This window comes from Zootoca vivipara, chromosome 5, assembly GCF_965207765.1.
Source record: "Zootoca vivipara chromosome 5, rZooViv2.hap1.1, whole genome shotgun sequence".
NCBI classification, from domain to species: domain Eukaryota; kingdom Metazoa; phylum Chordata; class Lepidosauria; order Squamata; family Lacertidae; genus Zootoca; species Zootoca vivipara.
In genome coordinates this window covers 62442987-62466334 of record NC_142588.1, presented here as the reverse complement: position 1 = coordinate 62466334, position 23348 = coordinate 62442987, and the positions used below count along the sequence as shown (strand labels likewise).

The window sequence follows — 23348 nt, the reverse complement described above, 5'->3', positions numbered from 1 at the left end:
CCCCTGGAATCCTTTAACGGAATACTCCTCCATTTGCAGGGCAGGTGATGGCGCTACCTACCCTCCTCAGCTCTAACGCAATTTCCAATGCCTAACCGCCAAAACCAATACCTGTGACAAAGTGCTATGAGGTAGGCGAAGTGCTTGTTTGTGCTTGTATGTTCCCGTGAAGTGCTTGTTCTGATGGAACAATTGCCATAGCACAGGCGTGTCCAACTCCCAAGAGACTGCGATCTACTCCCACTATAAAAACACTGGCAGTGATCTACCCATTGGATTGACCAAAGTTGATGAGCTTTTTGTGGGGAGCCTTCACCAAAGTTGTTGAGCTTTTTTGGGGGGGAGGTGATCCGTCAGGATCATGAGATCGATCAACCAGACATGTCCTGGGCACAGCTTTGGCCTTATCGTTATTTGATGTTGGAGCCAGTGTGGTCCAATAGAATAGAAGGTTGAGCTGTGATCCCGTGGGCTTGGATTTAAATTCTGTGCCAGCCACAACTATGTTGTGTGACTTTGGGCAAGTTTTTATCTTTCAGCACCAGTAGTGCCTTCTGTGTGGTATAGAGTTTAATGTTTGCAACTTCGTCTGTTTATTTGCCCAATTCCTCATCCTGAACTGCCTTCCTATCTTTTCTTTCTTTTTCCTTTTCTTTTTTGGAAACCCAATTTTCTAGTACTTTATATGCCCATAATAAAATACATTGGGTATCCCTTACTGCTATTCTTAAAATAGTGTCAGCATAAAAAGAAAAAAGATATCCAAGGTATTTCTTATTCAAGTTAATATATTGATCCACCAGCTGTGAGATACTATACTACATTCTTGACCATTCCAGATAGCTGTAGCTTATTCTATAACCCCTGGATATGTGTATGGTCTGTATTAAAATTGTACTGCAATGCCTCAGCGAATGGGGATGTGCCATCTCCAGCAGATGTCAACTTCCCTAGGAAGAGTTAAAGCATGTCCTTGCCAGGCCCAAGTGTTAGGAAGGGCCAGGCTTGGCATTTTCCAGAAATTATTTATTGTTCATCTTTAATGGATTTGTCTAGCTGTAGAAATGAAGAGGGTGACGAATATGATGTTTTTCTGTTATGGCAAAACAGCATTACAAGCATTTATCTCTGCAAGCATAAAATAGCCTTGTGTGCCGTGCCCCTGAATTCCCCCATGCACAACCCCTTTCCCTGGGTTGGAGGAAGGGGAGAAGCTAGTTAATGAGTTCCAGAAGATCAGCTGTAAATGGCCAGGGAGGGTAATTCATATCAAGCTCATAAAACTCTTTATTGATGTCTCCAGAGGGGAAATCCGGATGTGGCCGTTTATTTATTCTGGATTTTGCTTCTCTCTCTCTCTCCCCACCCCCCTCCTCTATTTAATGTTTTCTTCTGTAAGTTTTGCATGGAATTTTAAAGGAACAGAATATCCCATCACCCCAACAGTTATTGGGAAGCTTTCTCCCTCTACATAGCACAGTGCCACTAACTCTCCCCACCCTCGATTCAATTCTGCCCCTCTCTTTCCCCTCCCCATAGGGGAGCCTTGCTTCTTCCGGCATTATAGTTTACTCTTTTTGGATCTGGATCTCAATTCTATCCGAGATGGCTAGACAGCTAAAGCAATGTGGTGAAGAAGGAGGGTAGGTGGAACAGGCTGGATTTGCCATGCTTTTCCTTAACCCAGATTTCTTTAAAAGGAAGGGGTGGCACCTTCGGATCCAGTGGTGGTTTACTTAAGGCCAGCTAGCATGTAAAGACACTCGATCTCAGGACGCAACTGAGAAACCTGCTAAGAGGAAGGCACGCTTGGCAAATCCACACCATGATCAACTCCCACCCGGAAACCTATGTCCCCACTGTGGAAGGACGTGTGGATCCAGAATTGGCCTCCACAGTCACTTACGGATGCATTGTTAAAACCGTGTTTATGGAAGACAATCTTGCTCGGCTACGAGTGATCGCCAAAGAAGAAAGAAAGAACCTAGAAGCTGGCAAAGAAGTATAACTGACATTTGGTGTTACCTTCCTCCATTTGTGTTAAACCTTTGGATAGCATCCACAGTTAAAGTCTATGAGCTTCATAAGCCTTCAGCAAAGTGTCTAGCTTAGGTGGTTTTTAAAAGAATTAGGCAAATTTCATGCAGGATGGGTCAGGCAGTATCTATGGACCATGGCAGCTGTAAATGCAACCACGTGATTCCACTGCAAAGTATCTCTGATTCACAGGGGCTTCAGCAAGCCCACAGAGAATGGAAAACTCTCTATTGGACTCTGTGAGTTTTGCTGCCGCTTGTGAGTTTTGCAGTATTCTGTTGGATGCAGAATGTTGGACTATATGGATGCTTTCCCTGACCCAGCAATTGTAATGTTTCACGATAAACAGTTCTGTCATCATCCTTGAAGAAGTACTGTACAAGGACTTAAACCCGATGTTCACATGTTTCTGCTTTCTTTCATAAAATGCTGTAGCCTCCCAACATTTCATAGAGGAAAACAGGTCCCCTGATAAGGGATGGAAGGATCCATCAAGTTTGGCTCCCTCAGTTTCTCATTTTTCCACTCTTAAATTTCATTTCCCACATTTCTGCAATGAATCGTGAATTTTCTTTGTAAAATCCACATGAAAAATTCAGCTTCCGAGAAGCTAAAAAACCAAGGTTCCATTGTATGTGCATTTTCACAATCTTTTTTGGGGTGGGGTGGGGGTGGGATACCTGCATCACAAAATTTGGATAAGTGCAAATTTTGAAGGATGGTTATGCTTTGGTTCTCATACAATTTCAAAAGGTGTGAATCTGATAAATACAGCTTTAAGTGTGTACTGAATCAGATTTGAAATTGAAATACTTTATTGTCACTTGTACAACTTGTATACAGTGAGATTACACGAGCACCCCCACTCAGCTCTCTTAGTCTTAACTCCCCTCATTTACTGATGCACACCCACCAAACCCGAAAGTCAGTTGCCCTGTTGTTATCTTTTCATTCAGCAGCCTAACAGCCCACAGATAGAAGCTGTTATTTTTTACCCTGTTGGTGCGACTAATCATGCTTCTATATCTTCTGCCCAAGAGCAGGAGATCAAAAAAGTGCCAGCCAGGGTGTGAATCATCCCTAAGAATTTTCCTCACTCTCCTGAGGCAACGGTCTTCCACGATGTCATCCAGCGGATTCACAGGACAGCTCATAATATCTTGAGCTGTATTCACCACCCTCTGTAGGCACTTCCTATCCGTTGATGTCAAGCCAGTGTACCACATCGTGATGCAGTATGAAAGGACACTTTCCATTGTGGACCGGTAGAAGGAGATAATCAAATGTTGATTGACATCGTTCTTTCGCAAAACTGGAAATGGAGTCTCTGTTGGGCTTTCTTAACCACCTGGGTTGTATTGATTTTCCAAGGAAGGTCTTCACTGAGATAAAGTCCTACGAATTTAAAGGAAGAGACTCTCTCCACACAGCCCTCCCCTATGTACAGCGGGGCTAGTTCTCCTTTCTTCCTCCAGAAGTCCAACACCATCTCCTTTGTCTCGCTGGTATTAAGGTGCAAGTTGTTCTCTAGGCACCATGTAGATATTTTTTGGACCTCCCCTCTATACACTGATTCGTCTCCACTTGTTATTAGACCCATTATGGTGGTGTCATCTGCAATCTTAATAATTGCAGTAGACCTGTCAGATGTTACACAATCATATGTATACAATGAATACAGGTAGGGACTTAGCACACATCAGATTTCTCCGCCATCCTACATTTCTTTTGTGTATAATAACCTTGGGATTTATATGGGCCACTTCCATGGGGTTAATAGGATGAAGGGACCACTGTTCCCTTCAGCCCCAGCCAGTATGGTCAGGCATTGCTGGAGCTGTAGTCTCCAACATCCAGGCAGGGGCAGTGGGTTGTAGAAGGCTAATGTATCCTTTCTTATCCATGTCCCACCAGCATCTCTATCTTTGCATAGGACGTTTCTTTTTTGTGTTGCTTTCCTTCACCAAACTTGAATTGTTAATCATTTTTGTATCCTGCCTGTTCACTTCAGTAGATCATCTCCTCCATTAATACCTGCATCCAGTTATCCATCCCATTCACGCCCACAGGTAGGCTGGCCCTGTGCATGTTTACTCATGCAAGAGGCAAGTCTCCCTGCATTCAATGTGGCATGAAAGTTTTCACAGGACTACAGACCGAATGTGCCCTCCATTAATTTTTCTGACAATGACTCTTCCCGGCCTGGCCTGGCCTGGCCATTATTCACAGTGATGTGGGCACCTCGGGCAGGATATGCTGGGAGAAGTGACGTGGTGGAGGACAGAACGCTCTGCCCTGATCCATCACCAATATCGAAGTAAGATTCAACTGTCAGCCCACTTGGCTTCTGTACATAGAACGGGATGGCCATTTTGTCCTTTGCCCTGGCCTTATTCTCTTTCTCCCTTTTTTAACCCTACAGTCCAGAATAACCACTTCACAGCCCCCCCCCCATTCCTAATGAAGTTGGTGAAGGCATCTTCTCCACTCATTTGCCTCGGCGTGACCTTCAGCATGGTTCCTTGGAGTCACTTTCTAAGAATCACTTTTGATTTTCATTAAGTTCTCCCTCGTCCTCATTCTTTCTCATTTCTGGCTGTTCTTTTGCCATTTTCCTGTGAAGTCATTCTTCCTTGACTATAATGGGTTTTATCTGGAAATGACTGCCCAGCACTCTCCACATAAACACAAAATTTGCAGTGTCAAGTATGACTTTTAAGCTCACAGGACAAATTCACGGTGTTGTGTATTGGGGACGAATTTTAGAAACAGAGAGAAAACAAAATATAATTCTGCAGTTGTGTCTGACCTGGAGCTAACTGAGCTGTTTTTTGCAAGTGCCAAACTGAATAGGTATTGTGGATTTAATTACAGTGGTGCCTCGCAAGACGAATTAAATTCGTTCCGCGAGTCAATTCGTTTTGTGAAAAATTCGTCTTGCAAATCGCGGTTTTCCATAGGAATGCATTGGAATTTCTTTTTTTGCCCATAGGAACACATTAATTAAATTTCAATGCATTCCTATGGGAAACCGCGATTTGCAAGATGAATTTTTCACTAAACGAATTCTTTGCAAACTTTAGCACCTTCAAACTTGTCAGGATTTCCCCCAGATTTCCACCAGGTGTGGGGAGAAAAAGCATGCGATGGCAGTATCTGAGCTGTGCCAGGTACTGGATAAGGGATTGTGGTGTCTCCTCTGCAGGCAGAGCATGAGAAATTCAGGAAGGAAGATGACACATTTCGGTTGAGTCACATGAGGGAACAACTGGACCGGTCCCTGAACAGCCTGCAAGAGGAATTGGAGGATACCCTGAGGCAAAATGAACACCTGCAGGTCAGCAAGGACTTACTGAACCTGGAAGGGGGAAAGCAGGAGGACATGAAAGGATCTGGTCTGAAGGGACATGAGGCGTGAGAAGGCACATGCCAAGGCTGAGCAGGGTGATATGAAAAACATGAAAGAGAGTGGGTGCTGTGGGTGCTACCTAGTGAAAGGTTACACATATTGTGGAGACTAAAAGGATGGAGAGAGGAGGGCAGCTGAGCAGGTTCTTAATTGTGCCCCTTCGCCCTAACAGCAGTTTTCCACCTGAGCTTCAAATGCACTGGGACCATAGGGCTGAGAGCACATTCCAGAATTTACCTGTGTACTGGACTGATCCTAAAAGGGCCGATTATGTTGGTCTTCTTGTATGGGCCCTTTCTTCCTAGTCTTGCAATGAGAGGAAACAGATCTAAGAGCTCCAGAGGATCATTTGACTAAAGCAAAAGTATTCAGCAGGTATCAGGATCACAACCTCAAGAGCTGGACCCTATTGTGTGCTTACTCTAGGCCAAGATTGCAGAGCTGGAACGAACACATGCTCAACAACTGATGGCTCTAACATCCCGGCATCAGCTAGACATGGAGTTGGAAACAGAGAGGCTTCACAGTGCACAGCTCCAGTCCGAACGTAAGCTGGAGTCACGAGAGAGAACTCACCGGCAGAGAGTGAAGAGCTTGGAGGAGCAGGTAGAGTGGAGAACTAGACTGGATATTTCTGTTCATTTCCAAATTCCCCAGTGATGCCCAGGTTCTGTGACCAGAATTTATTGTGCAAATTAAAAGTGTTTTGCAAAATTTTGTAATGATATTTGGAGTTTTGAGGTGAGAACTGGGGTGATGGTTGGAAGTAGGGGGAAGAACTGGGAGTATGGACATTTTTGAAGTCAAAAGGGTGAGGACACTGAGGAAAGAGACAATGCACCATTGTTCATGGATTCCTCCTCCCAAATGCTTCCTGGCTCTCTAGTGCAGAAGGCACCAGAGTCCAAGAGGTGATTTCTAGTCTTGAACAGCAAACATTCATAGAGCATAAGCTAACCTGTGAGGTCTAAACAGCTCCATGGTTTTCTTGTCCAACAGCTTATACTGCCTGTGAATCTGGGATATGATGCAGTGGTGTATTGCTTTCTCTGCCCTTGAGAAAGAGAAGCTGGCTGGTTGCTTAACCCCTAAACCCCTCCATAACAGCTAGAGGAGGGGGGGTGTTAAGTATGACTGCAAGAGAAGTGGGGGAGGTGGTGAGAGATCAGATTTAATCTACTGTTCAACACAAGGCCTTCTCATCATGAGGACAATAAGAGCACCAGACCCTTCTCCTGCTTCAATTTAATAATCCTTGGTAATAATAATTGTGGATATTTTTTTTCAGTCATGCTGCAGCCCTAAGAAAAAGAACAAAGTATGAACTTTCCTCTTTTAAGGACAAACTACATGTTTATGCTAGCTTTATACTAGCTTCCTAGCACCGTAGCACCCAGAAAGAGAAGGCCAGCAAGTGGACAGAGGTGAACAGACTTCTGCTATCTCTCCAGGCAGCACCATAAGCTCTGGACACCATAAGCAGTTTGCCATGGTGCCCAGACAGGATGAGCCAGAGATAAGAATAGAGGTTTAAATAGTGGAACAGAGCAGAATAGTGGTTTATATGAACGTAGCCCTATTTGTCAACATGTGTTTCCCCAGGTGAATGCTCTGAAAGAGCAGCTGGATCAAGAAGTGAGAAGACGACAAGCCTACATGAGCCAGAAACTTCACACTGGGAAATGATTCAGAAAGGAACATTGTGCCCTGATCCCAGACAACCAAACACAGAACCAGCCTTCAGGAGACTCCTTGCAGCTCAAGCATTGGATTTATCAATCTCCTGCATAAGAGTGCTCAACTGATTCATGGTCTGAGAAACCAGAGCTCCCGGACCCACAGTGCTAGGGAGTAATATCTCCCCCACCCGAGGAGTACATACCCTGAAGACTTGGAAGGCACAGTCAAGACAGCAAATGACTAGGCAGCCTGCAGCCAAGAGGAAACCCTGCTGTGGGGGCAGCTGTTCTCTCTAAGATGCTTGGAACCCAGGGCACTGATGCTTAACTAATTAATTTAGGACATTTGACGAGGGCATTCTCTGTTGTTTGGTTTTCTGGGTAGAGTATCCCTGCATGATCCCCGTAAGGTTTTGTATTCAGGCTGTACAAATTGGAAAATTCCACAGCCCAGATAGGAGCATTTATTATTGAAATACCTCTGCATTTCCATCACTGACCGGGTTATTTTATTATCCCTCAGGGTTTGGAAGTTGCTGTCAAGTACTTCCTGGTGCCTCGTGCTGTAGCCATACCTGTTTAGTCAGTGGCATCCATGGTGATGGCGGCTGTCTGCCAATGATGTCACAGATCCATATATCACATGCCCTTCTGCAAATGAAGGAGGCAGGTATTTCTGCTGCCATCCAGATCATACTGTGCTATAAAGAGTAGTTTTGAAGCAGAGTGTGAACCACACCCAGGGATTGATCAAATCCTTTGCTGTGTCTATGAACATCAAGCCATTTTCATGGTGGCAGGTGGCTGAGATTAGCTCAAAGCCAAGCCATCTTATGACTTGCTGGCCCCAAGACATGTCAGGGTGTTAACATTCAACATTCCACCCACTCTGCCGGCTGACAGGCTCCAAGGAAATCCCTTTAGGAATCAAACTTTGGTTTCCTTGGTGATGACAGGGAAACCATCTTGGAGCTGCTGCGAGTGTCACCTGTTAGCATTGTTCCACATTTTTTCCTCGTGAATGTTTGTTTTTCCAAATGTGGTACTGCGAATTATTAAAAATAAAGAACCACTTCCTAAAGAAACCGAGGAGAGCAATTTCCACTGTGCTAATATATAAATACTGTACATTCTGTACTGGCTTATTTAATATTTGTCATGTAGCCCTGAAACTTACCATTTTAAACAAAACAAAAAAAAGAGTTTTGTGGCACCTTTTAAGAGTAACAGATTTACTGCAGCATAAGCTTTCATGCCAATTCCAGTGGACTGTAATTCACAAAAACATGGGCTACAATTAATCTGTTAGTCTTTCAGGGGCCATAAGATTCACCCCATCCGCTACAGCTCCCCACATACCATCTCTCACACACTTTTCAAGGGTCCCCCAACTCTGGAGAGGATTGGGGAGTCACAGCAGAGCAGAAGGTGTATATGTGAAAATTGCCTTCTTGCCGTGCCCCACCCCTCCTGACAGAAGCCTCCTCTGCATTAAAGAGCTTTCCGTCATCAGAGAGATACCACTGGATAAAATACTTGCTGTTTTCTGTTGCAACAGACTAACATGGCTGCTCTTCTGAAAGTTGTATAAAATAATTGTCCTCCTTCTTATCGTAGAGTTGGAAAGGGGCCCAAGTCATCGTCCAACCCCCCCCCCCTAAATGCAGGAATCTCAACTGAAGCATCTAAGCCATCCAACCTCTGCTTTAAAAACTCCAGTGAAGGAGATTCCACATCCTCCCAAGGGAGTCCATTCCACTGTCAAACACCTCTTACTCCCAGAAAGTTTTTTTCTAATGTTTAGTCAGAATCTTCTTTCTCCAACCTATCATTGTTTACAAAAATGCATATATTTGGGGGGAAATGCACAAAAAATGAATAGCTTCATAAAAATGCATATATTTGGGGGGAAATGCACAAAAATGAATAGCTTCATAAAGAATGGCGTACAAAAATCCGTAACATTGTTTTCAAAAATGTGCATATTAATCATTTCTTGGGAGAAATTCTACTAAAAAGCTGGTGAATTTTTATGAGTTTTCTTTAAACAACCAAAATCACAAATTACTGCAGAAATGTGGGAAACTGAATTTAGGATTGGGAAAAATTAGTAACTGAAAGATTGACAGATCTTTCCATCCCTAGTTGCAGTAAATTATTTGGGCTAAACGTCTGAAGTAAGGTGCTAGTTCCTTAGGACTAGTTCTGATCCTGCGCTGGTGTCAAACCACGATTCTATTCACTTCTGCTGGGAAACACGCATGCACCCAAACAGTGCTGTTTAGATGCATGTAAATTAGGATTAATTTAGTTGAACTGCCACAAACCTTATATTGAGTGACTAACAATGGCAGATGACTTTCCAACCTTTCAACCTTGAGCAAATAAGTCAAACTGTGGTCCACAGGCCACTGTTTGCCCTTTCATGTAATCCACAGAGAGGCTGCAGAACAATCAGAATATCTGCAGGTGGTCCTGCATTTGTTTGATTTTTTTTCTGAGCAGAGATTGAGGCCGTTCTGATCAGGGCCAAATTTACTGAGCCGCTAACAAGGCATTACCCTGAGCCCCATGATTGTCATGATATGCTACTTGTGCAGTCTATTGATCTTTCCCTAAAACTTTGCCAGGTAAAGGGACACCACTCAGCATAGCTGCCAAGTCTCCTGTTTTTTGTGGGAAACCCCCATATTTAAACCTGTTTCCCGCTGCTATCCTGAATAGAGAAAAATCGCGTAAATCCCCCGGATTTCCTACCTGCCAGGGAGGCTCCTTCTGCGCATGTCTGGACATGCATGTCTGGACATGCGCAGAACCGATTTTGGGTGCCCATGTCTGGGCACCGGAAATTGGGCAGCGCCAGCACCGGAAGTTGCTTCTACACATGTCCAGACATGCGTAGAAGTGACTTCCGGTGCCACGCCGCTGCTGATCCCGGATTTTTCTTACCGGGAGTTGGAGGGTATGCCACTCAGTCCCCTGGCTCAGGGCCCTTGACTTGCATAATATGTCACTGGTTCTGACAATGGTACTGGGACTGAAGTAGGGGAAGGGGAGTTCACGAAGGAGTCCACTGAGATCCCCAGCAGTTTGCAAGTGGTCTATTGGGGGGGAGGGAGTTTGGGAATGCTGGCCTAGACCATTAAGTGCCAGATAGCAAAGGGGATGGTATGCCAGCCGTAGTTGCCATATGTATTAGGAGAAGTTGAACGCTGCCCAGTTTCCACCACCAGGTTTTGAGCTATCCATAGGCACAGAGCTGGGAATCCCAGAAAATGTCTATCCATCGCTGGCACAATCAGGCTTTAGTGAGGGAAACTTTCCATGGGGGAATTTAGCTAATCTGCTGCTGTTCCTTCTGAGCCCTGCTGTTCTTTTCTGCTCAGTTTCAGTTCTTACACAGGAATCTGTTCCTTGGCCTCAGTTCAGCATTGAAACGGACCTTGCAATAATTACTACGGCGGATATTTCGATTGCCTTTTTATTGAATACAATCACAGTTTCAAAGCATGTTCCCAGTGGGAAAGAGTTTTATCTTCAGAATGTTGGAAGCTAAACACTCGGTTGCCGCTACCAACAAACCACTGCGCGTAGGACCACTTTTTTTGCTACAGATACTCAAAGTATAATAGCAGTTGCAATGGTGTGGTCTTAAGAAAAGAAGAATGCAAAGGGATTAAACATGTCAGCTTTGTTCTGCCACTCCCCCCCCCCCCCCGATCACAAGCTTTGCAGAAGAATTTAGAGCTCAGGCTAGTAGCACTGAAGCTGAGAAACCGAAGCCTTGAATGTAGTGCATTAAAGTAAGTCCTCCCAAAAGCCAATGGGACTAATTTAAATGTACTGGCCACAAATCCTGCAAACCTTAGCTAAGGCTAATACGATTGAATTGTATCCAGCTCCATTCCAAACTCTGCCCAGGGAACAGCAGGGTGCTGTATGTGCACCCTGAAGCTCATGCCAGCTGGGGTGGAAGGTGGGGATGTTGGGAGGAGGCAAAATGCTTTGGGACCCTTGAACTGGCACAGCAACTGGGCTCAAATTGGGACCAATGTCACGGTGTGATGGCAATGGGGCAGATCCCAGAGCTTGGGCTGCCCTTTGAAAGCCCTGTGCCCATCGCCGGCGCACTGCACCGGTGAGGCGACCTGAAGTGGCCCGCCTCAGGCAGCATGCTTTGCAGGGGGTGGGAAACCCCGATTCCCCCACTTTCACCACCATTTATCCTCCTTTCTTCCAGCAGCCACCCCTCTCCAGCTTCTGCAGTGGCAGCTTCCAAGTGTACTTTGGGTAAGCTAAAGACACAGCTGTAAGCCAAAGCTGTGGAGAGCAGCAACAGCACCTCACGGAACACCCCCATTTCACCAAGACTCATCCAAAAGGCATTCCCACAGAGCGGCTGTGTTGCTGCTGGTCTTCCACCCCTAGAGCAGTGGGGAGATTAGCACCAATGCCTCACAGAAATCCCTCTTTTTGCCAAGTCTCTCGGTGAAAGCGGGCATTCCTTCAGAGCGTCTGCACTGGTCTCACACCATGCTGGGGCCTGGCTTGGGGGTGGGTGTCGGCAGTGCGTCTTGCCTGAGCCACCACAAGGTTTCCGTCTGCCCTCGCCAGAGCCAATGGAGTGGCTTTGATGTTCCACAGATGGTGGCCAGCAGAGGCTGGTAGGGCTCAAACTCCTTCCAGCCTGGTGCAAAGAGCAGTGCCCGTTAGTTGAGCTTCACTCGCTTTTATAGCAATGGGACTCGTTGCATTGATTTTAGTGGAAGTGAAGTTCAGGTAACAGTCTGGATCCAACTCATTGTCTTATACATACTTACTTGGGATTAGGGCCAAAATGCATAAGGCCTTTTGGTAAATGGACATAGGAATGGCCTGGATGTTCCATTCAAGGCAACAGAGTGGAGCATGTCAGCCCAATCCTACCATAGTCATTTTCATTCAGAAATAAGTCCTGCTGATCTCAGGCTGGTTTTTAGGTAAGTAGACATAATATTGCACATATTAATTACATATGTACATGGAACGTAATTGTAGTAACTTTTGTTGGATTGTATTAGGTGTGATAAGTGAAAGAACTCAGCTCCATCATTAGAGCATGAGACTCTCTTAATCTCAGAGTCATGGGTTGGGGTCCCACTCTGGGCAAAACTTCCTGCATTGCAGGGGGTTGGGCTACATGAGCCTCATGTTCCCTTCCAACTCTACAATTCTATGGTTTTATTATTCTGTTTTAAGTGCTATTTATCATGACCATATTGACAGCTTGAAAAATGAGGGTTGCGACTAGGATGACCCAGACCACACTTACTGCAACATAACTTCACAGTTTTTCAGCTATTTTGCAAGATAAATATCCCTACTACTGTCTTCTAAACTGGAATCATGCATGACATAGTTAAGAACATAGCACAGCAAGCACACTGCTTTAATGCTTATTTAATTTGTTATCAATTCACACAGATCCCCTCATTCCATCTGAAAGCCCAACCCACAGCAAAAAGTTTGTGTTATGGTTGAGGGTGAGCCACTAAGCATCTTTCTCTGCTTCCTTAGTAGGGTAACCAACTTAGGTAACAAAAGCCATCCCATGAGAGGCTGCCAGTTTTTTCTTTCCACAGCTGCCGCCTGAGGCAGTTGCCTCACTCTGCCTAATGGCAGGGCCGACTCTAGATTGTGAGAACTATGGACCTGGGCAGCTGGAATGCGGTTTGCAATAATGAGGAATGGAGGAAAGAACAAAAGTACATAAGACAAGAAAGGGGAGGAATGCTAGATAGCTAAAGGGATTAGTATTAGAGATTAGTTCACTTTGTGGAAACAAAGCATGTATTTAAAGGCTCTGTACACTGTTCTTGTGGCTAGTTCTCATGTAACCTTTCCAATTATTTTCAAGACTCCCACCCTCGCCCCCCCCAAGTAGAAAACTGCATTAGTGGATACTAATCGGGGGTTTTGTGATGGTGGTAAAAATGCCCAAATATTTCTCCATGTAAAAATTGGGCTGAATAGGAGACTGCTTTCACAGGAATATTCACATATTTGAATGACATCTATGGACTCAGCTGTGGTTCAGAGAGAAGCAGGCACCCTTATTTGAGGATCCAGTTTAAACCATTCATTGCTTTTTTAAACAGATGGAACAGCCATGTGATGCCACAGCAGCATACTGGGATACATATTCATGGGAAATGTAGTGACCTCACTCACTGCTTGTACTACCATTTTCCCAGGGGAATGAAGCCACAAAAGGGAACACCAGGACTTGCCTTTTAATGTTCATGTTAACGGCACCATATGTCTGAAAGTGGGTACATGGCTTCAGTTAACTAGTTTCCAAATTACTAATAAGGAAAAGAATTTGTGCATGTAAAATGTGTCCACAGCCAAAGCTCTTCCCTCTGCATATGGAGGTGCTTTGCTCCTACTTCCGTGAAATGGAACTGCCTCCTTATGTGCAAATTGCCAAAAAGTAGGTGCAAGCCTGGTTCCAGCACTGCTGTCAAGAAGGAAAAAGGAGAGCACCTCCAGCTGGCTGGGACACTTCCCCTGAGACCTTCCACAGGAAGATGGGCAACCCAACTAGCAGGGAATATTTGAGAAGCTGCTCTTGGCTTACACTCCTCGGTCCAAAGATGTTTCTGTGTCAAGGGTGGGGGACCTTTTTCACCCCAAGGGTCACATCCTCTAGGCAACCTTCTCATGGGCCAGTTGCAAAGTGTGAGGAAGAATGAAGTCAATTTTTAGCTTTATGCAGTAGGCTTATTTCTACACCCATGCCCCTCTCTAGCCACCATCCAGGGGAGCAAGAAGCATTATCAGGGTTCAAGGACATCTTCCAGCCAAGCAAAAATTACTTAAGGCAGCTGCTAAGCAGGGCCAGCAGGGGTGTGTGGGCTTAGGAAGAGTCCTGAGGGCCAGACAAAGAGGTTGGAGGCCTTGGGCCTGATATTGCCTCCCTGCCCACACCTGTTGCATGACAGATTTGTGTTACGATTCAACCAGCAATGATCTCAGCCTGAGGCAGATAGGGGTCCCAGTCTGTTTTGCCTTTGGAATCATTCCCACTGTAGGAGTGTATGCTCTTCCCTTAAGCCCTTCATAGGGTGTGCATGGAGAAGAGAGACTATATGTTCTTCACTCAAGGCATCCAGGCTGAAGTTGGCTTCTTTCTCGCTTGGTTGCCCAAAACTTGGGCTGCCAATCTTCCATTTCCTCCTGCACTTCCAGTTCTCTATCTTTTCATGTTCACTTTGTTAGTAAGCTCCACGTTAGAAAAATCCTCTTGGTCCTCAGTTACTAATAACAATTCTCCCATCAAATCTCATCAGCTGGATCTCCTCAGCCATTCCTGACCAGGAATCTTGCAAGTGGCCTTCCACGTCCCTTTATTTGACCCCAAAAGCTTTTTAAGCATACATACCTCCCATGAAGAGGAGGCTGCACTTTGCAATTGTCCAGGGCTTCTCAGGCTAATTTCATGGCAGGCTTTAAGACAGGGTGGAGAACCACTAGCTTGTGGGCCATAAACAGTGTGCAGAGCCTTTCTGAATGGCCCATAAGACTCCTATTGTTTTAGGCCCCTAGTTGAAGTGGAAACAAGCAAACAAGCCGTTTGCTTTCCTTCAGCTTAATTCCAAACTCTGATGGGCAAGAAGTTGTCATAACTGAATAGCTGTCTCTGCTGCCAACATTCACTGGCAACATGAGGGCAACATCCATGTGCAACCCTCACTCCCTGCTGCTTTTGACGTAATTGCAGAGAACTTTTAAAAATGCAGAACTTCTGTACATAGATCAAGCCCATCTTTGGGACTCCCTCCAGTTCTTATTCCTCCAGTTTCATGGTCAGGGTGTCCATATATGAGACACTCATTTCCTATCCACAATTTCCAGGATATAGTTTGAAGGTGCATAAATGATGCAGTAACCTTATGTTATCAAACCTAAGTGCTGAGTGACCCTCTCTGGATAACTCTGTGTTCCATGGAAGAAAGACAGTACTGTATATAAATGTAATAGATAAAATCATTAGGGGGAAAGTGGTAATTTATAAGAAAGGTCAGAATCTTGTGAATACTTTTATCTTTCTTATTTGAATTAGGTGGGCTTTCCCAGGTTTGTACGCATATGTAGAAATGGGTATAAATAAATAAATGAGACCATTGCGAGTATAGTGGAGCCCTGAACTCTAATTTTTAATAAGATCCTGATGTTCCAGTTCTGTCATAGCATCATAAATCCACAGCAACAGTTTCAAAGTATTTGTTTACCTTATGCAGTCTACATGTTCATAATCATTAAGTGGGAAGCATTAAACAGAAAATCACTGCTCTGTTTGAGATCTAAACTGAACTTGTATTTAAATTTATTTGTATTCTAATTGAGTGTGTCATGGGGCTTTCATAGCTCTGTGAGGGTGTTTTGTGCTACCTTTGCAATAGAAACTTGAGCCTGCTAGATAAAATGTTTTGCTTAAGATAAATGTTGCATTATTCCTAAACAAAGACAAAGGGCTACTTGAGGTTGGCATGTAACTGAAAATGTCACATTGCTACAAATACTTTCCCGAGAATATTTTTAGCACCACAAAACTGCAGTGTGGTATTTACTGTTAAAATATTGCATACCCTGACTTTGAAACTGTACTTTATTTAGTTCAGTGACAGTTCAGGTGACAGATCAAGTGGCGTATGGTATGCTTTACCCACCTCGTCATATAAACTCTGGGAAGATTCAAAATTCAATCTGGAGAGTGAAGTATAGGAGTACAGAAGGAACGCAGCCCTGAGTCAGAATATCTTCTGGTACACCTCTCCCAATATGAACCTACTGGGCCTTCAGATCTTTATCTGAGACCCTTCTCCAGGTCCTTCCTCTGAGGTAGGCTAGGAGGTAGGTGGCAATGGAGGGGGCCTTTTTGTTTTTGCTTTGACTGCCCAGTGACGTCTGCCTGGTGTTTTGGGGCCAAGTAAAGACTTGTCTCTTTCCCCAGGCCTTTAATGGGCTGAGCTGATTCTGTTTTATTGCCAGTGTACTGCCAAAGCTTCCTATGGCTATTGGCAAAGGTTGCATATTGTATTCAAGAGTGCTTAGGTTTTATATGATTTTTCTTCTTCTTTCTCTTCATTGTAGAATGTATCTACATCTATGCTTTAAATGCTGGAGATGTTTGAGGTAACTGGCAACTAATAAGTTTAATCAATAATTACTATTACATAAAAAATAAGGGTCATTTTATTGGTTTATTTGCATCTCTTTGGAATGTGAGTACTGAGCAACAATGCAATTGTATGCATGCTTAATCATGAGTAAACCCCACTGAGTTCAATGGGACTTACTCCTAGGTAAGTGGGTATAAGAATATAGCCTTAAGCATTATTCCTATCCCTTTGTCCAAGGGAGGGTGAATCCTGTTTGGACTCAGTTGTGATTTTGATTGGTTTTACGACCAGTATTAATTAGTCTGGGGATGTTTTATAGTAATTCTCAATAAGAATATGCAGAATAAAGACAGAAAGTTGAATTTGCTGGTGAGACAGAGAAGCTAGATTATATTTATGATTAATCAATGGTTCCCATCAGGAAAATGCTAAAGGGTGGTATTGTGTTTTACTCAAAGCAGACACACTGAAATTAAAGGCCTTAAACTTAGTCATATTCATTTATTTCAGTGGTTCTACTCTATGGTTTTCCCAGTAGTGATGTATGGAAGTCAGAGCTGGACCATAAAGAAGGCTGATCGCTGAAGAATTGATGCTTTTGAATTATGGTGCTGGAGGAGACTCTTGAGAGTCCCATGGACTGCAAGAAGACCAAAGCTATCCATTCTGAAGGAAATCAGCCCTGAGTGCTCACTGGAAGGACAGATCCTGAAGCTGAGGCTCCAATACTTTGGCCACCTCTTAAGAAGAGAAGACTCCCTGGAAAAGACCCTGGTGTTGGGAAAGATGGAGGGCACAAGGAGAAGGGGACGGCAGAGGACAAGATGGTTGGACAGTGTTCTTGAAGCTACGAACATGAGTTTGACCAAACTGCGGGAGGCAGTGGAAGACAGGAGTGCCTGGCATGCTCTGGTCCATGGGGTCACGAAGAGTCGAACACGACTAAACAACTAAACAACAACAACACTCTGAATAAAACTTAGCTGAATAATACCCAATTGCTTTGAAAGTGCTCGGTTTTAATTCGGTGTCACAAACCACTGCAGCCCCAGCTGACCATTATTCTTTTGATTTCCTTTTTCCATGAATCTGGTAAATCAGCAGGCACAGACAGAGTGAAGCTAGACCTCTTCACAATTAACAAAACTTATCTTATTATAAGATTGAAGACTTAACTTTCAGTGATGGGCAATTTGCCCTCATACAGAGTTCAGTGTATGCAAAGGGCATCAGGAGGGATGTGGGAAGAGGAACAAAAAAGAACAAATCAGAGCTCCTCAGGAAAAGTTGAGGAAGTGTTCACTGCCATCAACAGCCACACACACATAGACACACACAAATTGTAGATGTGCTTTCCATAGGGCAGTTTGCCTACCATTTTCTTACTTGATGACTTTCGGCAAATTTGTATACATGAGGGGCAGAGCACATAGGCACATACATGCCTGCACATCAAAAGGTGCTGAGGCAGAAGAATTAAAAGTTACAAAGCTAAGCTCAGCTACTATTTTTGCTTTGCACATTTGCTGAATTTAGCCATAAATTATACTACCGTGTTTCTCATATTATAAGACATGTCTTATATTTATTTTTTCCTCAAAAAAACCCACTATGACTTATTTTCAAGGGATGTCTTATTTTTTTCCTCCTCCTCCTGCCGCGGCCGGCATTGCTGCTGCGCCTATCACTATGTCTTATTTTCGGGGTATGGCTTATATTCCTTGAATGCTTAAAATCTTGCTATGGCTTATTTTATGGGTATGTCTTAAAATATGAGAAACAGGGTATCGCTGTTGTTTTCTGGCGCTCTCCCAGATTTGTTCTGCTAAAAAGGCCTTTAGAGGTTTCAGCGTGTAGCACTTCCAACAAGCAGCTGGTGTAAATTTGTAAGAATATGTCCTAGTTCTGCTCCCAAAATTAGATTGTATCTCTGTAACCTTTTCACTCCCAAGCAGGCCTGAGCTCACTTGATGAGCATTGTTTTAAGTAACATCAAGTCCACATTGCAGCATTCAGATTACGCTACCAAGAGAGTTGAGGATAAAGTCAAGCTTGGTCTTGCTGGCTGTGGCTGATGGGACTTGTAGTCTAAAACATCTAGAGGGCACTAGATAGGGGAAGCAGTAGTTGAAGCGCTTGTCTAGGATTGGTGAGATCCAAGTACAGTACAAATCCCATTTAGCCTAGGTGACTCAAGCCAGTCAATAACTCTCTTTTTGCATTCTGCCCAAGCCCTCTAGTGACTGGGGGAGGGGGGAGAATGTGGGCAGCTCATGCACTAAACCTGCACACAGAAAAATGAGATTGACCCATTTGCAATACAAGACTCCCATCCAAGCACCTATAAAATTGATAAGGGACCTTAGAATGATTTAGTCCAGGGGTCCCCAGACTTACCGGCGTTTGGGCCGGTTCCCACCGCGCCGATCGCGCGGCGGGCCGGAGGACGGGGGAGCGCGCGCCTGTGCGGGCCGGCAGGCGGGGGAGTGCGCACCCGTGTGCATGCGCACGAGCGCTTACTGGCGCGGCGGCGCGCTTCCAGGGTGGAAAAAGCGCCGAAAATCCGTTGTGCGCATGCGTATGGGCCTCCCCCGACCCGGAAGTGCACCAGAAATGACCTCTTCCGGGTCGGGAGAGGCCCATACGCATGCGCACAAAGGATTTTCGGCGCTTTTTTCCCAACCCGGAAGAGCGCTGCCGCACTGCGTGCTGTAAGAGCGGGCGGCAGGCGGCGGGGGTCGTCGCGGGCTGGATTGGCAGGCCAATTGGGCCGCATCCGGCCCCCGGGCCGTAGTCTGGGGACCCCTGATTTAGTCCAATTCATTTCTGATGCAGGAAATGATAATAAGTCAGTGATGAAAGAAAGGAAGTTTATTTATTTCTTGCAGGGACACCACTATTATTTTATGATAGGCTACTCTGAATTCAATGTTGTTCTGCAATCACTCAGATCTCTTTTCAGTGTTCACACCCCAAATCTCTGCTAGGAATAAAAGGAGCTGCCTTAGTCTGTGTTGTGACAATGGCTGGCAGCAGATTTTCAGGTGGGGAACTGAGCCTGGACTCCGTTGCATGCAGACTCAGCCTCCGTAAAGGAATAGTAATTAGGAAGAAGAGAGCACTAGACACAGAGCACTCTGTGAATTCTCACAGGCCAGCACATAACTGGGATTGAGGTGATGGCCCAGAGTCAGGGGCGTAGGAAGGGGGGTGGGTCCCCCAGGTGCTATCATGGAGGGTCTGACAAATTATCAAGGAACAATTACTGCCCTACTTTCCATAGTTCTAGTTAAAGGTATGTAGCCATGTTGGTCTGACGTAGTCGAAACAAAATAAAAAAATTCCTTCTAGCAGCACCTTAGAGACCAACTAAGTTTGTCATTGGTATGAGCTTTCGTGTGCATGCATGTATCTGAAGAAGTGTGCATGCACACAAAAGCTCATACCAATGACAAACTTAGTTGGTCTCTAAGGTGCTGCTGGAAGGAATTTGGAATTTTTTTATTTTGTTTTGCCCTACTTTGTTGTTGTTTAGTCGTTCAGTCATGTCCGACTCTTCGTGACCCCATGGACCAGAGCACGCCAGGCACTTCTGTCTTCCACTGCCTCCCGCAGTTTGGTCAAACTCATGTTCGTAGCTTCGAGAACACTGTCCAACCATCTCATCCTCTGTCATCCCCTTCTCCTTGTGCCCTCCATCTTTCCCAACATCAGGGTCTTTTCCAGGGAGTCTTCTCTTCTCATGAGGTGGCCAAAGTAGGCTGGTTCATTAAAAAAAAACTTTTTTTTTTAAAAAAAGCCTGCTCCAAAGGTCTTATCTTACTACACTAGGGATTATATAGCTATATCTGAAATTTCATGCATATCAGTTAATATCTTGACCCTCCTCCACGAAAATAGCTGTTTACTTGGCCGTTTTCCATACCCTCCAACTCTCGGATTGAAAAATCCGGGATCAGTGGCAGCGCAGCACCGGAAGTCGCTTCTACGCATGTCCAGATTTCCAGTGCCCAGACATGGGCAGAGCAGCACCGGAAGTCACTTCTACGCATGTCCAGATTTCCAGTGCTCAGACATGGGCAGAGCGGCACCGGAAGTCGCTTCTACACATGTCCAGATTTCCAGTGCCCAGACATGGGCAGAGCGGCACCGGAAGTCACTTCTACGCATGTCCAGATTTCCAGTGCTGAGACATGGGCAGAGCGGCACCGGAAGTCGCTTCTACACATGTCCAGATTTCCAGTGCCCAGACATGGGCAGAGCGGCACCGGAAGTCACTTCTACGCATGTCCAGACATGCGTAGACGCGACTTCCGGTGCCGGGCTGCCCATGTCTACATGTCTGGGCACCAGAAATCGCTTCTGCGCGTGTCCAGACATGAACAGACAGCCGGGAGCCGGGACATGGCCGCCGGCAGGAGCTTTATGGGATATAATCAATTTGGGATAACAGTGGGAAACGGTAACAAAATATGGGGGTTTCCCGTGAAAAACGGAAGACTTGGCAGCTATGCCATTTTCCTATGTCGCGAAGGCTGAAAATTCAATTCAGTGGAACAGGGTCAAGATATTAACTGATATGCATGAAATTTCAGATATAGTTATATAATCCCTATTTTAAAAGTTTTTTTATGAACCGCCCTACTGCCCTACCCTCTGCTGGGCTTCCCTCCCCCACCTCCAGTCTCCCTTCTTGTGTCTTTATGCCTTGTGTGTCCTGGCTGAGGGGGGAAACAGAAGACGGATGGCCATCGGTCAGGGATGGTCTAGTTGTCAAAATTTATCTTTCCCCCACCTCCAGTCTCCATTGATGTGTGTCCTGGGTGAGAGGAAAAACAGAAGACTGATGGCTATCAGTCAGGGATGGTCTAGTTGAGATTCCTGCATCGCCCCCAGGAGTTTGGCTAAATGACCCCCAGGGGTACCTTCCAACTCTACAATTTTCTGGTGCAGGCTTGTGCAGAGTTTTAGGTACAAGCTGGATGCAAGGGGTGCATAGGATTGCAGCCCATCTTATGCACCGTCAGCTCGGGAATAAGTCCCACTGATCATGATAAGACTAGATTGCTGCTGTGCAATCCTGTTTTTTAAATAAATGTTTTCCTTTTCATATAATACAGAGCATGGTGAAATCACAATAAATAAAACCTCCCCTTCAGTAGTTTCAAGCACTACTACAGGTTCCACATAACATCTGTACTGCATTGTTTACTGTGACAGCACCTGCACTTTGGAACTCCCCGCCCATTGCAACAAAGCACATGCCTTTGCTAGACTCTTTTTGGGCACCTGCTAAAAGCATTCTTCTTTAGGCAAGCATACCTACCGTAAATGCTTAGGAAGTTGAAGTAATTTTAATTTTAATTTTTTAGCTTTTGTATGTTTTAAGGTAGGATTGTTAATTTTACTGCTATGTTGTTGTTGTTGTTGTTTTGGTAAACCACTTTGCAGGTTTTTAAAATAAATTTTGTTAAATAAATAAACAATAAATATAAATAAAATAACACAAGCCAAAACACAATCCATCCTGTAGATTTAAGTATCTGTCCATAGTCGCCTACTTATTATCAGAGGCCCAGAATCCGCATTCCTTTGTAAGAAAATATGAAATAATGTAAAACCATTTTTGCAGGCAAAAAACAATACAAAACAACAATGTTTGGGGGGAGGTGACAAGAAATTTTCCCCGCACTGGGTACCACCTGACCTTCCTACGCCTCCTCCCAGAGTGGGTGGCGATCCTAACCACTCACAAGTGAATACCATTGAATGGGGCTTACTCCCAAGTAAGTGGGCTTAGGACTGCATCCTTAACTCGGGAAAGGGTGTGCGCGCGCGAAGTGGCTTGCAAACCGATCCTATGCGTGCTTACTCAGAAGTAACTCCGTCACCCAATGTATGCAGGCAGCTGGGTAATTTTAAGACGCTGGCCTTAATGGTCTCGCCGGAGCTCAACTTCACATGGCAATGAGTTATTTGCCCACTTCTTCCCGAGTTGGCGATGCTGCGCTTGGGGCCTTTCCGCACATCCTGCGGAGCGAGGGGCCCCGGACGGTGGACCTCTGACCCCCTGACGGTCCCCCTGCTTCCCCGCACACTGAGGTCCTAACTCCCTACCGAGCGCGCTGAGCACCGTAGCCTGGACGCGCCCGGGGCTCCTCCGCTCGCATGCCACGCGCTACCCCGAGCGGTAGCGCCGCGCTTTCCCGGGCCAGCTCTCCTTAGCGCTTTAAGAGAAGACGCGATCCTTCTAACCCCGCCCCTAACCTCGGCGGCCGCCTCCTCCAGGTCGCGTCCTAATTGGCTGACCAGGGTATGAATATGTATACCCCCGAGCGGTGTGAATGAGCCGCTGTCTCCTCCCTCAACGCTGCACAGAGAGGCTCAGTGTGCGCGCGGGTCGCTCAGCAGCAGCAGCAGCAGCAGCCACCGCCGTCCCGAGCAGAGCCCTCCTCGCGTCCCGGGAGCCGGCGCTGCCCTGCCGCCGCCGAGCCAGAGGCAGCTCCTTGTCCCTTTGGCGCCACGGTCTCCCTTCCTCCCTCCCGGCCCGCGCCGTCTACGCGCTCCCTCCCTCGCCTCAGCGCCCCGTGTGCGCCTCCGTGCCAGCCCCGTCGCCTCCGCTCGGCTCTGCCCGCCCGTACTTCGGCGCCCGCCGGGGAAATGCGGGGCCTGTCCGGCTGGGTGGTGCTGCTGGCGCTCGGCAGCTGGCTCCGGCTGCGGGCAAAGGGCGCCGTGCCCCTGGCTGACTTCTACCCCTTCGGGCCGGCGCAGGGGGACACGGCCACCCCGCTGCAGGACGATGGCGGCTCGGGGCTCCGGCCCATCGCCGTGAAGTTCCCCTTCTTCGGCGCGGCTCACATGGCGCTCTACGTGAGTAGTCTGCCTGAGAGAGACACCCCCCTCAACCCCGAGGTTGCCTGCCGCGGAGTAGTTACCCCGGAATGCTCTGTGCCTGAGGGCCCCTTAGAAATACCTCACCCAACATACTTGGTCCTCGTAATAAAAGGGAGACTGGAGCGGGGAGGGAAACCCAACCGGGCTCACGACGTGAGAGGCTTT

At 45.9% G+C, this 23348-nt stretch overlaps 2 protein-coding genes across 5 annotated transcripts in view; both read left to right on the top strand.

Moving 5' to 3' along the window:
* Positions 1 to 8214, top strand: part of CROCC2 (ciliary rootlet coiled-coil, rootletin family member 2) — an 87283-nt gene extending 79069 nt beyond the window's left edge. For all 4 annotated transcript variants that reach the window (XM_088670792.1, XM_060274572.2, XM_035133879.3 and 1 more), the window contains 3 exons: positions 5243 to 5374; positions 5873 to 6052; positions 7049 to 8214. In XM_088670792.1, coding sequence (XP_088526918.1) covers positions 5243 to 5374; positions 5873 to 6052; positions 7049 to 7132 — 396 coding nt within the window. In that variant the 3' untranslated portion in view covers positions 7133 to 8214. The remainder of the gene's footprint in view (positions 1 to 5242; positions 5375 to 5872; positions 6053 to 7048) is intronic.
* Positions 8215 to 22690: 14476 nt separating this feature from the next.
* Positions 22691 to 23348, top strand: part of SNED1 (sushi, nidogen and EGF like domains 1) — a 74246-nt gene continuing 73588 nt past the window's right edge. The window contains exon 1 of the mRNA XM_035133206.3: positions 22691 to 23159. Coding sequence (XP_034989097.3) covers positions 22950 to 23159 — 210 coding nt within the window. The 5' untranslated portion in view covers positions 22691 to 22949. The remainder of the gene's footprint in view (positions 23160 to 23348) is intronic.